This window comes from Typopeltis vanoorti, chromosome 23, assembly GCF_054136105.1.
Source record: "Typopeltis vanoorti isolate ZY-2024b chromosome 23, IOZ_Tvanoo_1.0, whole genome shotgun sequence".
Lineage (NCBI taxonomy): Eukaryota > Metazoa > Arthropoda > Arachnida > Uropygi > Thelyphonidae > Typopeltis > Typopeltis vanoorti.
Window position 1 is genome coordinate 51,356,306 of NC_143571.1, and position 18,033 is coordinate 51,374,338.

Here is an 18,033-nt window from a genome sequence, read left to right on the forward strand (position 1 = left end):
ATTTTTAAGATATAAGGTAATGACTGCTGTAAATAATGATGAAGATCTCCCTCACATTTCATTAACAACAACTTATCAGTTGTTAAAGGACCTTGGTTTTGTTTACACCACAAGAAAGTAATCATTGGCATTACTTGAAAAGGGAAGATATAATCTTATGGCGCTGCCAGTATTTGCAATCTATCAGGAAATATCATTGCGAGGGATGAAAAATTTATTATACAGATGAAACCTGGTTGAATGCCAGTCACACCTGCACTAAAGTTCTCCAGGAGACGACATTTAAAAGTGATTGGCAAGCATTTTTGTTGGGCTTACGATAGGCCTGAAAGCACCTAGTGGAGAGGGGTCTCATATAATCATAACGCACGCCAGTGAAGACGAATTTGTACCAGGAGCCCTTGAAATTTTACAAGCACAGAAACCACAAGGCAATTATCATAAGGAAATGGATAGAAAGCACTATGAACATTGGTACACAAACATGTTTTTGCCAAACATTGAGCCTAACAGCATTATTGTCATGGACAATGGGCCTTGCCATTCTGTCCAACTGGAAAATGTGCTATCTCAGGCTACATGCAAAAAGAACATTCAGAAGTGGCTGAAGGAAAAAAGGAATCTGTTTTACTTCTGATATGGTGAAAACAGAACTACTGAACTTTATGGCAAATGTCAAGAGTCAGTTTCAGAAATATCGCATTGACAATATTGGTGAACAGAAAGGGCACAGTTATTTGTCTTCCACCATACCATTGTGAACTGAAGCCCATAGAACTCATCTGGGCACAAATTAAGGGGCATGTTGCAGTTAAAAATACAACTGGCTGGGTTGGCTGAGTGGATAGAGTATCTGCTCTCCAGCCAAAAGACTGCGGGTTCGAATCCTGCAGTGGGCATGGATGTTTTTCGATTGTCTGTGGAAATATGTGGTGTTCAGTATTAGATGGTGTTGGTGTAGTTGCGGTCAGTTGGTGATTGAATAGTGAAGACTGAGTTGTAGAGCAGGTGCCCTCCCTTGATGAGTCCTTGGACTCCCTGGAGGTGTCAAAAAAAAATAATTTCAGATGTTGAAAGACTGGTCATGGAAGGATTTCAAAAAATTACTGAGTGCACATAGAAAAGTTATGCAACTTTTCTGTGTGCACACAGAAAAGTTGCATAACCCATGTTACCGAAGAAGAAAAATTCTGGGCCCTTGATGGAATGATAGATGAGGTGGTGGAAAACATGTGTTTCATGGTAGATGACAGCTCTGAATCTTTATTTAGTGAAGATGCACAATCTGATGATACTACCCACAGTGTGAGTGGTGTTGAGGAGTTTCCTCATTAAATTAATGAAGGGATAAGAGTGTTTATGTATATATTATTGTAATAAAATGTCATGTTTGGAAATGTGCGTTGTGATGAGTGAAGTTCACTTCATAACATAAACAATCACTGCTTATCTTAACCCAGTTTATAATAAACTATGATATTTACTTTGTTACAGCCTACCAGTTAATTCCAGAAAATCCAAAGGCACAGAGTCATATAGACTGAAATTGGCTGTGCAATTTCATATTAGCAATTGTAATGTAATGTTATATGTAGAATAGTGTGATTCGGACAATGACGGCTTTTAGAGGATTTTCTACGCATGTGCTTAGTTACAAATGTGACATGCTTCACTGTTGCCACAGTAACAGTGAACTAATATTCTGCTACCTTCGGAAGTGGTACGGCCTGTAGTCTATTTCTTTACTTCCAAGATAACCTAAAAAAGAGTATAGAAGGTCTTATTCGGATCAAACTTTCTCATATTTTTTGAAGGATACACATTCATTCCAATTCAAGTTAGGATGGTGAAATAAGGCCTCAGCACTCTTTGAATAGGCGTTCGAATTTATACATACATCTGTGTGGAAGACGAGTTTTGGACCAGAGAATGTTGTGGTTTGTCTCTATTCCGTGTTGCACCAATCCAGACTTATTGGATTTGTTGTGAAGAATGTAAGATTGATGTTCTTGTATTCTTTTTGCTATAGAGCATCCGGTTTGTTCAAAAGTAAGAAAGATGGCAGTCACATCTTTGGTATACACAGGAAGAGACACAGTTGAGCATTTATCCTTAGATGAGGGGAAATAGGTGGATATTATTTTATTATACTATGTTTCTTCCTGGTGTGTACCAAGTTCCATGTGACTGCCATCTTTCTTACTTTGGACAAACTGGACGTTCTATAAAAAAAAGAATACAAGAACATCAATCTTATATTCTTCACAACAAATCTGATAAGTCTGGATTGGCACAACACAGAATAGAGAGACAAACCACAACATTCTCTGATCCAAAACTATCTTCTACACAGATGTTCATTTAAATTTGAATGCCTATTCAAAGACAGTACTGAGGCCTCATTTCACCGCCCTAACTTGAATTGGAATGACTACCTATTCTTGTCAAAAATATGGAAAAGTTTGATCTGAATAACACACAAAAAAAAAAACAAATAAAAAACTCTTCTAGATGCTGTATGTCTAATGATATTTTTAGTATGATTTTATAAATTAAGTTTTTTATGACGTAAATTTATACATGTAATTTATTCTACACTCTTATGTTTACCATCTCAGTGAAATGATATTATGATTAACGATGTAACATCACACAGCTCGTTCTAATTTTGAATGATCAATTGTTTATATTCTACCTTGTTAATATACTGTTTTCTGTCAAGCCACCGATGATAGTTTATTTTCAAACTGAAATATCTGGCAGTATATTAAATAAACTTTTCTTGTGCTAACGCATTTAAGATAATTCTTAAATTCATGTCAAGTTTCTCTCAAAAGTAGAATCTCAGGTGCATACAGCAATCAGTCACCAACTGGTGGCAAAAGTATCACACCCTTAATCGAGACTCCTTACGATGCTACTGATTAAATAACAATTTAACATGAAGTTCCTTCTTTCTTGTACTAAAGTTCTCAGAACAGCTTAACTTCTTTCTTGCTGCGAGTTCTCTGGTATTGTATTACGTACTAGAGTCACTTGCATTAGCTCACGCTAGTGGTCGCCAATACTTTATAGTTTACTATATTCGGCAAGAAACTCTCTGATCCCAATCTTTGAGTGTTTTATTCAGTTTTAGAACAATGTGGGATTTAATATCCTCTTAATTTAAATAAAGCTTAACTTCTATTTTTTTAATGGTTCACTTCTAAACAAATCACTATTCAGATAATTTAAGTTCACCTATGATGATTACTCATTCAGTACCACACTATGTTGATTGGATTTTAAATGGTATAGATGCGAACACAGATTGATAAGAAAATAACTATTAACTTAAACGCTAATATTTCGCTAGCATCAGCTAACACTGAGCCCAGTGGAGTCGCGAGGGGATAATGCTGGGCATAGAAACAAAGGCATTTATATGCTTTATACTAATGCCAGGAGTATCCGGAATAAAGGAGAGGAATTGGTGGTGCAGATAGCATCAGCCTAGCCAAAAATTATTGGGATCACTGAGATGTGGTTGACAGAAGAGGATATAATGACAGGAATAGAAGTCACTGGGTACAGCATATTTCGGCAAGATAGGAAGGGAAAGCGTGGTGGTATAGTACTGCTTATGATAAGTGACGACCTATGTCCTCTAAGAGTGGAGACTTTGGAAGGCAGTGGCACTAATGATTTTGAAAGCATATGGGAGATTTTAACTATAGTAGTATAAACTGGGGAGAGGAAGATGCATGTAGCAACACTGGGGAGTTCTTTCACTAGGTTGAACATGTGGAAGGAGTGATGACAAGAGGACATCCCTGGAAGTTACGAAAGGAATCTGTGTGCAAGAGGGTGAGGAGTGGTTTCTTTGCATGGAGGGTGGTTGAACCATGGAATGCATTGCCTGATGGAGTGGTGAGAGCAAGAACGGTCAATGAGTTTAAGGAGTGGTATGATAGACTTTGTGTTTCTTAGGGGGAGGGACCTCCCCTCGATGAGTCTTGATAGACTTTGTGTTTCTTAGGAAGGACCTCCCATGATGAGTCTTTTGACTCCATGGAGGCCTGAATAATAATAATAATTATTATATCCAGCATCTTCAGAGCATACAAACAAAGTTTGTTACAGTAGTAAGACAATCGCAATTCGGTGTAACAGTGGGATTCATACTAGTCCCACTGTTACACCTCACCTGTTCACCTAAGGAGAGAATCTGTCCTTAGGTGAACAGATAGTTGCCAATTTCACATATTTGTTGTTTTAAGGATACTTGCGACATAAGACTGAATGATATAATCACGTAATCACAAGAAAGATATTTATTTAACCAAATATTTCGGTCTGGAAATAGCAGACCATCGTCGGTGGTATTACAAGAACAGTTTAAAAAATATACAAGCTAGAATACTAACAATAGATCGTTGAAATTAGAACATGCCGCGTGATGTTATATCACTAAGTATGAAACGAAATATTTTGAAGTAGAAACATGATTGAATTTGCTATTAAAAAAAAAAAAAAAAAAAAAAAAAAAAAAAAAAAAAAAAATTAATGAGTAATCTTGATTAGGCTTTCCCAGATTTGGTTAAATATTTGGTTAAATAAATATCTTTCTTGTGATTACGTGATTATATCATTCAATTTCACATAAGGTTTAAATACAGTGTGTAGTTGGTACCCTAGATATCTTTGCAGATGTGCCTTTAATGTATGGGATGGTGATAGTTTTGCTGTAGTCTTCTGTGGTAGATAGTGGGGGGGGGCTGGATTATTATTTTTTTTTTGGATGCATTTCATTATCCCACCCAACTGTACTCTCAGTTCTGTATCCCATCATATTCCATTAGCCTTCACTCCACAGATAGTCTCAAACGCACTGCTACATGGAACATTATTAGTTATTGCTTTCATGAATTTCTACACTAACCAAACTCAAATCATCTGACGTCCTTTGTAGTACTACCCCTCCTCTATCTTCTGTTCTACCTAAAATATACTGTACCCTTCACACTTGATTCCAGTTACATCTGACTGAGAAGTAATCACTAAACAATAATTTGTGCCTCTGTGGCTCAATAGGTTAGCATGTTTGGTTGTTAATCGAAAGGTTAGCAGTTCAAGCCCATCTGGGGCATTATAATAATGACATTATTTTGCTGGCCTGGTTGGCCGTGTGGTTAGTGTATCCACTCTTCAGCCTAAAGACTGCAGGTTTCAATCCCACCATGGGAATGGATGTTTGTGATTGTATGTGAAAATACTGGTGGTGGCAGTAGATGGTGTTGGTATAAATGATGATGATGGTAGTTGTGGTTTGTTATAGTTAGACTGAGTGGTGGAGACAGTTGTAGACTTGGCTCAGTTATCTGAATTTCTGATAGGACAAAAGCCTATTCTAATGTTCATTAATAAAATTTTACATCATGACAGGTCTTTCCCCATTTCCACCAAGAAATATTTTTCTGATCAGTGTCCAGATGCAGGTGCATTGTTCTAGTTATTTGCTTATATATATGGCAGAGATTCAATTCTAATAACTTCCCACAATACTAACTACAATTATGTATATACTGTCTATAATTATGTATACATAATTATATCAATTTAAAACAGGACTGGCTTTGGTCACAAGTAATGTTTAATCCGTCTAATCCTTGAAGATCATACTGAATTACAGGTTTTCATTATTACTCAATATACCTAGTTTCCTATATTTGCTGGCCTGATTGGCCGAGTGGTTAGCATATCCACTCTTCAGCCAAAAGGCTGTGGGTTTGAATCCCACCGTGGGCATGGACGTTTGTGATTGTCTGAAAATAACAGTAGTGGTGGAGATGGAGAGTTGTAGAGTAGGTGCCCTCCCTCAATGAGTCTTTGGACTCCTTGGAGGTGTCATGTAACAATATATTCAGTAAATGGTTTCAGATAAATATACCATAATATATATAATCACAAATAAGTAAACAATATTAAGAGTATCAAAAAGAACATTTTAAAAAAACTTATAATTTAATGCTTCACATTATTCTGATTCTGAACAGCATTTGTTCAGATTTGCTAAAAAAAAAAAAGAAAAAAAAAAAGAGAAATTTAAGTAAAACAAAGTTTTTGATATTAGCTCCGAGCTATGTAGATTAGTTGATTCCAACAATACAGAACCTGATAAATTTGTTTTGTAAATAATTTATAAAGCATAATGATATGACTATCATTATAAACTTAAAATTAATTCAAATTATAATAATAATTAATTATTATTATAAAATTATTATTATAAATTATAAACATTTATAACAATTTTGAATAAAAATTTCAGTACCTATGATGTCCCAATTTTTGCTTAAGCACACAGGATAGAAATTCTCATATTTATTAAAAAAAAAAAAAAAAAAAAATTATCTATTCCTCTAAAAGTAAAAATTACCCATAACTGAATTACCCACATCTAAAGAAATACAGCTTAGCAAACATACAGAATTTTTTTTTTTAGATGTAAGTTACGAAATCTAGACAATTCATATTTAAAAAACTTTTTTTTCTTTTGTCTCATGCTATGGAATATTATTGTATACACACTATAACATCTAACTACTTTCAGATTAACTCAATGTTATTATTACTATCCCATCCAGGAAAAGGAAATGTTGCAAAATGTAAGGTTTTAAAATTTGGAAAACAAAGATAGGATACAGAATTTATGCTTGGTGAGAATATATTGTTGGAGGTAGAGGAAATAAGAGATCTGGGAGTGATAGTGGATAAGGATCTAAAATTTAGGGGACACATTGCCAAAATTGTGAAGACAACACAAAGGCTTTGGGAATGATGCGGAAGACACAGACGTGTAGAAGTAGGGAGATTCTTGTTCCATTGTATAAGGCTTTGATTAGGCCACACATGGACTATTGTGCCTAGATTTGGTCACTGGGTTTTCAGAAGGATGAAGAGATGTTGGAAAGGGTCCAAAGGTGACTGACTAAGGTAGTTTCTGACCTCTGGAATGTTGAGTATGAGGAAAGATTGAGAAGATGTAATTTGCAGAGTCTGGTGGAGAGAAGGAAGAGGGGGGGGGGGATATGATAGAGACCTAAAGTTGATAAGGGGTTGTTATAGGATCAATGCTGGAGAAGTTCCATAGAAAATAGTGGGAGATCAGGGGAGAACCAGCGGTCATCCCTGGAAACTGTATAAAGAGGGTGTGAGTAGGGGAGTGAGAGGCAGGTTTTTTTCGTGCAGAGTTGTAAATGATTGGAATGCCTTGCCTGAGAGTGTGGTGTCTGCAAGGAGTTTGAATGTGTTCAAGGCACGGTATGATGAGGTGCATGTGTGATAAAAGGACCTTCCAGATGAGTCTTTGACTCCATGAGGTCTTGTTTAATAATAATAATAATGACCTCATGGAGTCAAAGACTCATCTGGGAAGTCCTTTTATCACACACACATCTCATCATACCGTGCCTTGAACACACTCAAACTCCTTGCAGACACCACACTCTCAGGTAAGGCATTCCAATCATTTACAACTCTGCACGGAAAAACCTGCTTCTCACTCCCCTACTCACACCCTCTTTATACAGTTTCCAGGGATGACCGCTGGTTCTCCCCTGATCTCCCACTATTTTCTATGGAACTTCTCCAGCATTGATCCTATAACACCCCTTACCAACTTTAGGTCTCTATCATATCTCCCCCCCCCCTCTTCCTTCTCTCCACCAGACTCTGCAAATTACATCTTCTCAATCTTTCCTCATACTCAACATTCCAGAGGTCAGAAACTACCTTAGTCAGTCGCCTTTGGACCATTTCCAACATCTCTTCATCCCTCTGAAAACCCAGTGATCAAATCTGGGCACAATAGTCCATGTGTGGACTAATCAAAGCCTTATACAATGGAACAAGAATCTCGTTACTTCTACACGTCAGTGTCCTCCGCATCATTCCCAGAAGCCTTTGTGTTGTCTTCACAATTTTGGCAATGTGTCCCCTAAATTTTAGATCCTTATCAACTATCACCCCCAAATCTCTTATTTCTTCTACCTCCAACAATATATCCTCACCAAGCATAAATTCTGCATCCCATCTTTGTTTTCCAAATTTTAAAACCTTACATTTTGCAACATTGAACTCACATCCCCATTTCCATGCATAATCGCTCAATTTATTCAAGTCTTCTTGTAAGGCCACAACATCTTCACTACTCTTTATGGTTCATCCCAACTTTGCATCACCTCAGTGGCGTAGCTAGGGGGGGGGGTGCAGAAGGGGCAGCACTTTGAAACTTTTTGAAATTTTGTAGTTAATTCTAAAATACAGTCTTGAGAACACAGTTCCAAATATTGTAATATTACTGCGAATTTTCATCACAATTGCTGTAAGTGTTGCTAATCAAATAAATAAAATTTGATTAAGAATTACCTACATTACTATGAAATAGACTTCACCAATGTTATTGACAATTTTACTAACAGAAAAGCAAGAAAAAAGAAAATAACATTTTAGAATGTTGGAATTATAGTTTTACTTCAAAATTAAACATAGTGTTTTAATTTATTTCCCTGTACATCATTTTGACTTTTTGTAGTATTTCTGGTGTGTATTGAGAGGGGCGGCAAACTCAGGGACCACCCCAAGCGGCAACAGCTCTAGCTATGCCACTGCATCATCTGCAAACAACTGAATATCCCCATCCAAATCTTCACCAATATCATTAATATACAAGTTAAACAGTAATGGCCCTAAAACATACCCCTGAGGCTCTCGACTAGTGACTTTCCCTTTTCTGGATATCGCTTCCTCATACACAACTTGTTGATACCTATCAGATAACCAGTCTCCAATCCAATGCATTAATCTAATATCCAACCCCATCTGCTCTAGTTTGACTATCAATTTATCATGAGGTACTCTATCAAAAGCCTTTGTGAAATCTAAGTATATTACTGTGTATCCTTCTCTTCTGTCCAAGGAAGCAGTCACTTTATTGAAATAAGTAGATTACTAAAACATGACCTCCCTTTAGCAAATCCATGCTGCCCATCAAAGATAATACCATTGTTGTCAACCCAACTCTGGATCCTAGTCCTCACAAGCTTCTCCAACAACTTAACCACAACATCTGATACTCAGATAGGTCTATAGTTTGATGCTTGAGTTCGATCACCTCCTTTATGAAGTGGCACAATCTTGCCCTCCTTAGGAACTTGACTGAATGCAAGACTCGTATTAAAAAAATATGTCAAGGCAGGTGTCAACTCCCTGGCACATTCCTTCAGAATACGTGGTGATATATTATCAAGTCCCACAGCCTTATTAACATCTAGTTTAGTCAAATGTACACCTCTTGCTCACTTATAGTCAGTCTCTCCTTCCCATCATCAATTGCTCTCAATCTCTCCATGAAATCACATTCACAAGATTGCTCATTAAGTATCTCCACCACACATTCCACAACAGCTGTCCTAATACCATTTTCTCCTATCAATGTTATCAGATTAATAACAGGTATCACCTCTTTAGATTTTACATACATTTTCTAATTATACAACAAATTTTTTATGCTTTCAATTTCTTCTTCTAATGCTTCTAGTTAATATACATTTGATTTCAAGTAGTTATTTCAGGTCTCAAATGTAAATTCATGAGTAGTCAGCATTTATATAAGCATTTAAACAGTCTTAAGGAGCATATGTCATTACTTATTGAATATAATTTAAAATATTTGCAAATGATTTTTTATATATTACAGAAAATTAATACATGCCTTTTCATTCATTCTTTTCCAGAATACTGCAAAAATATACACAGAAGCAATAGGTGGTGCAAGATATGCTGAAATGGCTTGAATATATATAAACAACTGTCCACCTTGCATTGCTTGAATTACAGGAATCCAAATTATACTAATACCTACCATTACTAGCACAAACACTCTGAAAAACATAAAAAACAGGAGGGGGAAACTAAATTTAAATCTGATTATAATTCAAATTCATATCTGAATACATGATTAAGGTAATGAAAGCTAATTTCACATACATAAAGTGGTTCACTAGAGCTGGCAACTTAAATAGTATTCAAGCATGAAAGGTATTAGTAATGTTCATATGCAGCATATTTCAAATTGCCAAACACACAAGAGGTAAAATTTGATAAAAGTGAATATGAATTTAAATGACATGTAATTTCACTAAATCTTCAACATCTTTTTTTTAAAAAAATAAGATATTAAATCTGGAGTGTTTATGATAATAATAATTATTATTATTAATACATGACACTTTGAGGGAGTCCAATGATGCATCATGGAAGGACACACTACTCTACTTCGCTAAATACATCCTTATTCTTCAAATCCCCATGAAGACAAGTAAATCTAATATTTTGTATTCTTATTATACTCTTTAAAAATCATTCACAGCAATGGTGTTGACTTTCTTGTCCTGCTTCATTCCAATCATGGTTTTCGTTTTCTTTTTTCCTTATCTCCCTATCACAGGAAATATCTAATAAGGTTCTATTCTGTAGCATCTCTATCATATCCTCTGATATGATTCTGGTTTATCTCATCAACTTCAGTGTCTTAATGGCCAACATCTCAATTGTTAGCATTTTTTCTATATGTTCAGCTATTCTTCATGTGTATGCTATTTGATGCAGAAATTTAGCAATGATAACAAATATCTGATATACTGGAGAGATTGCAAAGGAGAGTGTGAAAATGATATTATTGTGGAATACTGATTATGAAGACAGATTGAGACTTTGTAGACTGCAGACACTAGCAAACAGGAGAAAGAGGAGGTGATATGATTGAGACTTAAAAAGTTCTGAAAGGGTAATACAGGATTTCAGTCGATGGAATTTTTCAATTTATGGAGGGTGGGGAAAGGACAAGAGGGCATCGTTGGGAGCTGAGAATGAAGTCCGCTAAGAAAGGGGTGAGGGCTAGATTTTTCTCTCAGAGGATGGTGCATGATTGGAATGGATTGCCATTGGATGTTGTGAGTGCAAGTAGTGTGAATCAATGAGTGACTTCCTGGAGGTATCTCTTAATAATAATGTCCAAACTAATAATTACTAGGTGGAACCTTTGGCACACAAAATAAGGATAATTATTTTCTATGCTTATGAAGTAAAGCAGCTGATATCAAACATTCTACTCTGATCAACTGTTCTATAGAACATAGGACAATAGTTTTGTAATAGATTTCACTTGATATGAACACAGATGGATAAGAAAATAACTATTTATTAACTTAAAAGCTAATATTTCGCTGGTAAATGTCTGACGAACACATAAGCCTATCCACGTATAGGACAATATTCTTGTTTGTTGTTTATACAAACAGGTTATAGCATATAGTACTTGCCTAAAACAACTTATAATAAAAAATGTACTATTAATTTGCTTCTGCCAAAAAAAAAAAAGCATTAATCAATAACATTAAATGTGAATGGCATTAATATTAGCCCACTCCCCAACACATAAAAGCCCAAGGTAATGAAAGCATTTCACATATACAAATATAAAGTGGTTCACTAGAGCTGGCAACTTAAATAGTAATAATGTTCATATTTAACCTTTCTTGTCTAAAAAAAAAAAAGTTATATCCTTCAGATCTTTATAACCATTAAAATATTTTCACTTAGAATGCTACTGAACACAACAAAATCTCACTGCCGAATCAGGCACAACTGTCAATGTCTGTTGTACTACTATCTGGTTGGCCAAGTGGATGGTAGTGGGTCAGAATCCCACTGTGGATATAGATGTTTTGTGAATATCTCAGGTAGTGGTAGATAAATTCTATTACCCAGGGTGAGACCACTGCTTTGTTTACCCCCCCCCCCCCCAAAAAAAAAAAACTGGCCCTGATGTCTATAGACATCCAGCTAAATCTGGATATGCTTCTGTAACACCTATTGAATAACATGGATAAGAATGCAATTTGGTCTCACTATTTCATCCACCTCAGCCAGTAGGGAGGTTAATGGAGGAGGCCTGTAGTGGATTGAAAAAAATTCCACATTTATAAGTCTCTAGAGCAAGGTTTCTAGAGAATTCTAACTAATGCCATCCATGGCTAATACAGATGTACTATAGATTTACAAGCCTTATGGGTGTGATTCATATAACCTACACACTACAGACTAAATTATTTAGTCTGCTCATATCATTCATATTGGTAATTATTATAATGGTCTCTCCATGGAGTCAGAAGACTCATCGCAGCAGACTGTAGGGTCTCCTGCAATGAGTCTTCTGACTCCATTGAACACTAACTATTATTCACACAATACCTGTCATACTTCTTAAATTCATTCACAGATGAAGCTGTCGCACCCACCTCTGGCAATGCACTCCACTATTCACCATCCTCCAAGCAAAAAATCTAGTCCTAAAATAATTTCCAGGGATAACCCCCTTCATTCTCTCCCTTCCTGCACTGTACAGAAAAAAAGTCATCAGTATCAATCCTATAAAACCCCTTTAATAACCTACATGCTTCTATCATATCTCCTCTATTACACCTATCAGCTAGTTTTTGTAGCCCACAGACCTTCAATCTATCCTCATAAGAAACATTCCACAGACACAGAACAATCTTTGTCACTCACTTCTGGATTCTCTCCACTACTTCATCACCAAGGAATCTGGGTGACTAGATCTGTGTACAATAGTCCAGATGTGGCCTTATTAATGCTTTATAAAGTGGAGCAATAACTTCCCTATCCCTGCTTGTCAGTGTGGTCTTCAACAACCATGGATGTGCTGTTTTGGCCACCTTTGCAATATACTTCTAAACTTTAGTTCTTTGTCCACAACAAATCTTGCAGTTCAATTCTATTAATATAGTACACACATGTGATCTCATCCTCACAAAGTGCATCACCTTACACTTAGCCATGTTAAACTGACAGCCATTTACCTTTGCCCATACCACCAGCATATTTAAGTCATCCTGCAAGATATCTACATCACCCTCACTGACTATCACTCTTCCCAATTTTGCATCATCAGCAAACAAGTGGATATTTTCTTTCAAATTATTTCCAATATCATCCATGTACAAATTAAACAACAGAGGACCAAGTACCAAGCCCTGAAGTATACCACTAGTCACCTACCTTCTCCTGGATTCAGCTCCTCCATAAACTATTTTGATAGTTTATGGAGGAGCTGAATCAAGCTACACTCTAATCCAAATCACCAGCTTTGGATCCATTCCCATTTGTTCCAATTTATGAACAAAATGACTCATTCTTTCCACATTTCTAAGTTTTTGCAAGCTTTATGACTGATGCATGTGAGTGTGTGTGTGAGAGAGAGAGAGACAATCCTATCTATCAGAGCTCTGAAAATCTATAATACTGTGGACAAACCCAGTATGTTTTTCAAGTTATTTCAAATAACTACTAAGGTGGTGCTTCACAGATGATGAAAATCATCTGTCACCACCTAAAAACTGTTCTGAACATCTATGCCACTGTGGAACTGAACCCAGAGCATGGGTGACTACAAAGCTGAAATGTCATTCATTCAGTCACCAAGACCTGTGATAGGTTTATTGTCTCAAATATATTTTACCTGCTTTATTGTAATTCCCAAATCTGATGACTATATTTTTTTTTTATTTGCTATTGTATACAAGTGTTTCAGGAAATTTATTTTTGCTTTTATATAGTAAGTTATTTTCACATACAATATAGATTGAAACAGAAGTTTAAAAATATATTTATCACAATTTACATGCATGCATTCCCAATTCTTGTTCAGTTCACTTGCATGAAAGTCAAATCTCAAACTTCATTTAAGTACAAATATAAAGAGCATGGTTAGGTGTTTGTGGAGACCTAAAAGTATTTTGCATGCTGCAAAATACTTTTAGGTTTGCAGGTGTTAAACTGGGAATTAAATTATTATGTATATTTTGTTCTTCATTCACATTTAACATAACCTATCATATATTAAGCATGATTTGTTTAAAAATTATTTGTTAATCCCTTGTTTAAGAATTATCTTTCATGTATTATTCCTGAATTTCATCAGCTATTATTTGATCAAATAATTTTAATGTATATTTTACTATTGGAAGGACCCAGTGATAAATATCATTTATCTTATTTACTTTATTCCTTCAATAATATTATGAGAAATTATATGTATATAATTTAATGTACCTTATATATATATACTGTAACATATATTTTATTATTATTAATTGTAAATGAAATGAAAGAGAAAATTAAGTAACTGTAATATTTTATTAATGTTTTTCATTACTCAATGTAATGGTATAGCCTTATGTAACATTAATGCGAATGTTTACGTTTTGTTCGTTGCCATGGAGAGAGAAATAAAATGGAACGCGCGTGGGTAGACCGTGAGCTTCGATAACGAGGAGAGAAGAAAAATATATGAGTGGTAGTAATATAAGAGTAAAGAAAGGAGAGTTTTTGAAGCGGAAAAAAGGAAGGATATAAGCAAGGGGGTGAAAGTAAATAAAAAGGACTGAAGGGCAGGAATTCAAGAGAGTAGTATTTAAAAGTGTGCTAAGAAGAAGTGAAAACTTATAGATAGCTGAAAGTAAAGTCAGCAGTGGCATTAATAGGGATTTGGTGCCGTATTTGGATAATTAAAGGACTGGAAGGTTAATGAAGGATTCAGAATAGATCCAGTTAGCTTAGAATTACTACTTATTTCTATATTGCTTTTAGGAAGAATTGTACGGAGCTTAATTTATTGTGAAGTAGTAAACAAGGATATCAATCTGCCCTATAGTTGCCGTCGAGAATTGTGAAGCGCGACAAATAATAATCTAGTTATGACCTTGAAGAATTCTTTTTAAATGTGTTCCATAGCTGTAATAAATATGATTTGAAGATGTACTCACATTAAATCTGACGTGCTGAAGATTAATTCCGGTAAGGACAGTCTTATTTTATTTGTTTCTGTGTATGAAGACTTGAGTGATAGTTCCATTTTGCTCATTCTAACAATTACTGTGGCATATTGCCGAAGTTAGAAGTTAAAAATAATTTGCCTTGAAATAATATCTGCCGTGTTTAATGATATGATAAGTGCCAGCTGAGAGTTAAGTGTGGAGTATAACTGAGAAATATGAGCAAACTAATTAAACAAGAAATTCTGTTGTACTAATCTGAGTAGGGAATCTTGTAATTGAGAAAACTGTGAAACTTGTATGTGAAGATTTTGAAGACTGAATTAATATGAATGATTTGACCCGATGTACTAACTTAATTGTAATGTCTCATTTTAGAAGTGGAATTCATGTATTTATCATATAACCTTATATTAAATGTTTTGTTTTATTAATTTCAATACTGTGTTTGCCTGATTCTTTTTTATTGCACCGTTCATAAATAATTCGAATCTAGCGGGAACCTCAAGTGAAAAATATTGAATTCGGCCTGAATGAGTAAGGAGACTGCTAATTTAATTGAAAATTGATTCTACTATTTTATATAGACTAATCTAAATATAGGGTGGCGCAGTATAAATATAAAATTTCTCTATATTTGTATTAGTGATCAATTGGCAATTAATAGATTTTATTAATAAGAGTACGTTACAACAAAATGGCGGATTCGAAACTAGGATGTATGTTCCAACACAGGCTTGCTTTGGTCTAGACATGGTTGACCAAGTGTGTCTGCAATCAAGCTAATAAATAGGCTCAAAGGTGAAATAGCATTATGACAATGATGTTTGTGAAAGTTTTTCGGCAGTAGCATTTTCAGTGCAATGCACAAATCCACTTTGGAAAGGATGAGAAATAGTTGTGTTTGGTCTATATCTTCGTTACAAGATTCATGATGAATGGCTCAGACTAGTATTGTAAGGAGAAAAAAAAAAAAAGAATACAAGAGGAGAGTAGCACTACCATCGAAGAAGAATCCCAAGGTGTTTTTTTTTTTCTACTCCATTACTCATCATTTTTCCTCCTACTCCACTATGTGGTGAGTAGGAGGAAAAATGATTAGCCGATGATTACCTTGCTGGATGAAGAGAGGACTTGGTGGACCATGTAGATGACTAACTACTTAATGATCAGGAATTAATGATAACAAAGTAACTTTATTAGAGCATTCCATAATGGTACAGCTAGCTTCATTCCTAGAGGGATAAATGAAGTGTAAAAAGTGAATGAAAAGGATGTATTTCAAATACTGAGAATGCTAATGGTCAGTAGGGGACTAAATGGAATTTCACCGTTTCAAGGTAGTTTCAAAATGTTTTCAAGGAATGTGCTATGGAAATGACCATACAATTATCCTAGCTGTTTAATGAAAATCTTGCTACAGGACAGGTTCCTGGAGAGTGGAAGGAGAATAAGAGAGTGCCATTGCATAAAGGTAGTGGAAGAATGAAAGGCCTGTAGTTAAGATCCTTCTTCTGTAGTTAAGATTTTGGAGAAATTAGAACTTGTATATAGAATTGGACATTATTATTATTAACATCTGACCTCCATGGAGTCACTCATCATGGGAGGTACAGACTATTGCATACAATGCTCATCCAAACATGCTTTAAATTGATTCACTGTGTCTAAATTCACAACACTCAGGCAACTCATTCCAATCAACAGCCACTCTCCATGCAAAGAACCTTCTCCTCACTCCTCTGCTCACACCCTCCTTATACAGTTTCCGGCAATGGCCTCTTGTTCTATCCCCCTCTGCCATTCTATGAAAAATTTCTTCCCCGTCAACCTCATAACAACCCCTAACTAGCTTAGATCTCAATCATGCTCCCCCCCTTCTTCTGTTCACGATGCTCTGTAACTTACATTCTCTCAATCTATCCTTGTACTCCACATTCCAAAGACCACTACCACCTTGGTGAATCTTTTCTGGACTCTTCTCAACATATCCTCATCACCATGAAAACCCAGCGACCAAATCTGTGTACATAATCCATATGAGGCCTGATTAAGGCCTTATAAAATGGCATCATAACCTCTATTCTGCATGTCAGGGTCCTCCACATAACTGCCATTATCTGATGTGATATCTTCACAACTTGTGCAATGTGGCCCCTGAATTTCAGGGCCTTATCCACCATCACTCCTAAATTTCTCATCTCCTCCTTTAAAGTTTCCCCATCAAGTGTATACTTTGCATCCCATCATTGCTTACCAAATCTCCAAACGTTACACTTTGCAACATTGAACTGATAGCTCTACTTACCTGCCCATTCATGCAATTTATTCGAGTCCTCTTGTAAAGCCATAACATCTGCTCGACTCTGCATTGCTCTCCCCAGTTTTGCATCATCTGCAAACAGCTACATATCACTAGTTAAACCCATTCCAATATCCTTAACATATAAATGAGGGCAATTTTATGCAAGCCAGACATATGAGGGCATTTTTATTTATGCAAGCCAGATCGTGCATTTGCTAAGGGCACTTTTGTTTTAGTAATCTGGTTACATTTTTCAACAGAGTAACAAGAGCAATGGATGATGATAAAGCATACACTGGCTTTTTCTGTAAAAGCATATGACAGAGTGCCACATGACAAATTGGTTTTTAAGTTGCAACATATGACTTTGAATATCAGGTTAGTCAGCTGGGATGGTAACTGGCTTTCTAATATATATCAGTGTTGTTTATGGGGAGCAGTGTCAAGAAGTAGGAAGGTTGAAAGTGGAGTTCTATAGAGTTTAGTACTGGGACCATCAGTCTTCATTCTTTGTGTCAATCAATGGCACAAAGTCATGGGACTAGAGGGAGATAGTTTTTTGCAGATGTGAAGTTTGGGAGGGTTAGTAACAGTACTGATGTTTTGGCTCTTTAAGAGGATTTGAATAAGCTGGAAAGGTAGAAAAATAAAATGTAAGTTTAATGTAACTAAAATTAAGGTTTTGAAAGTTCAGATCCACAGAGGATGGGATAATTCATACTCACTTGGGAGTTATTATACTGAAAGAAGTGGAGGAAGCAAGGAATTTTGGGGTGGCTGTAGATAGAAATTTGAAAGTTCAGAGGACATTGACCATGAGACATAAGAGTA

The 18,033-nt window shown here is 35.7% G+C and overlaps 1 protein-coding gene across 1 annotated transcript in view; it reads right to left on the bottom strand.

Annotated features, from left to right (window-relative positions):
* Positions 1-18,033, bottom strand: part of LOC150093847 (sodium/myo-inositol cotransporter-like) — a 252,092-nt gene that overhangs the window by 56,993 nt on the left and 177,066 nt on the right. The window contains exon 12 of the mRNA XM_090412588.1: positions 9,755-9,923. Coding sequence (XP_090268714.1) covers positions 9,755-9,923 — 169 coding nt within the window. The remainder of the gene's footprint in view (positions 1-9,754; positions 9,924-18,033) is intronic.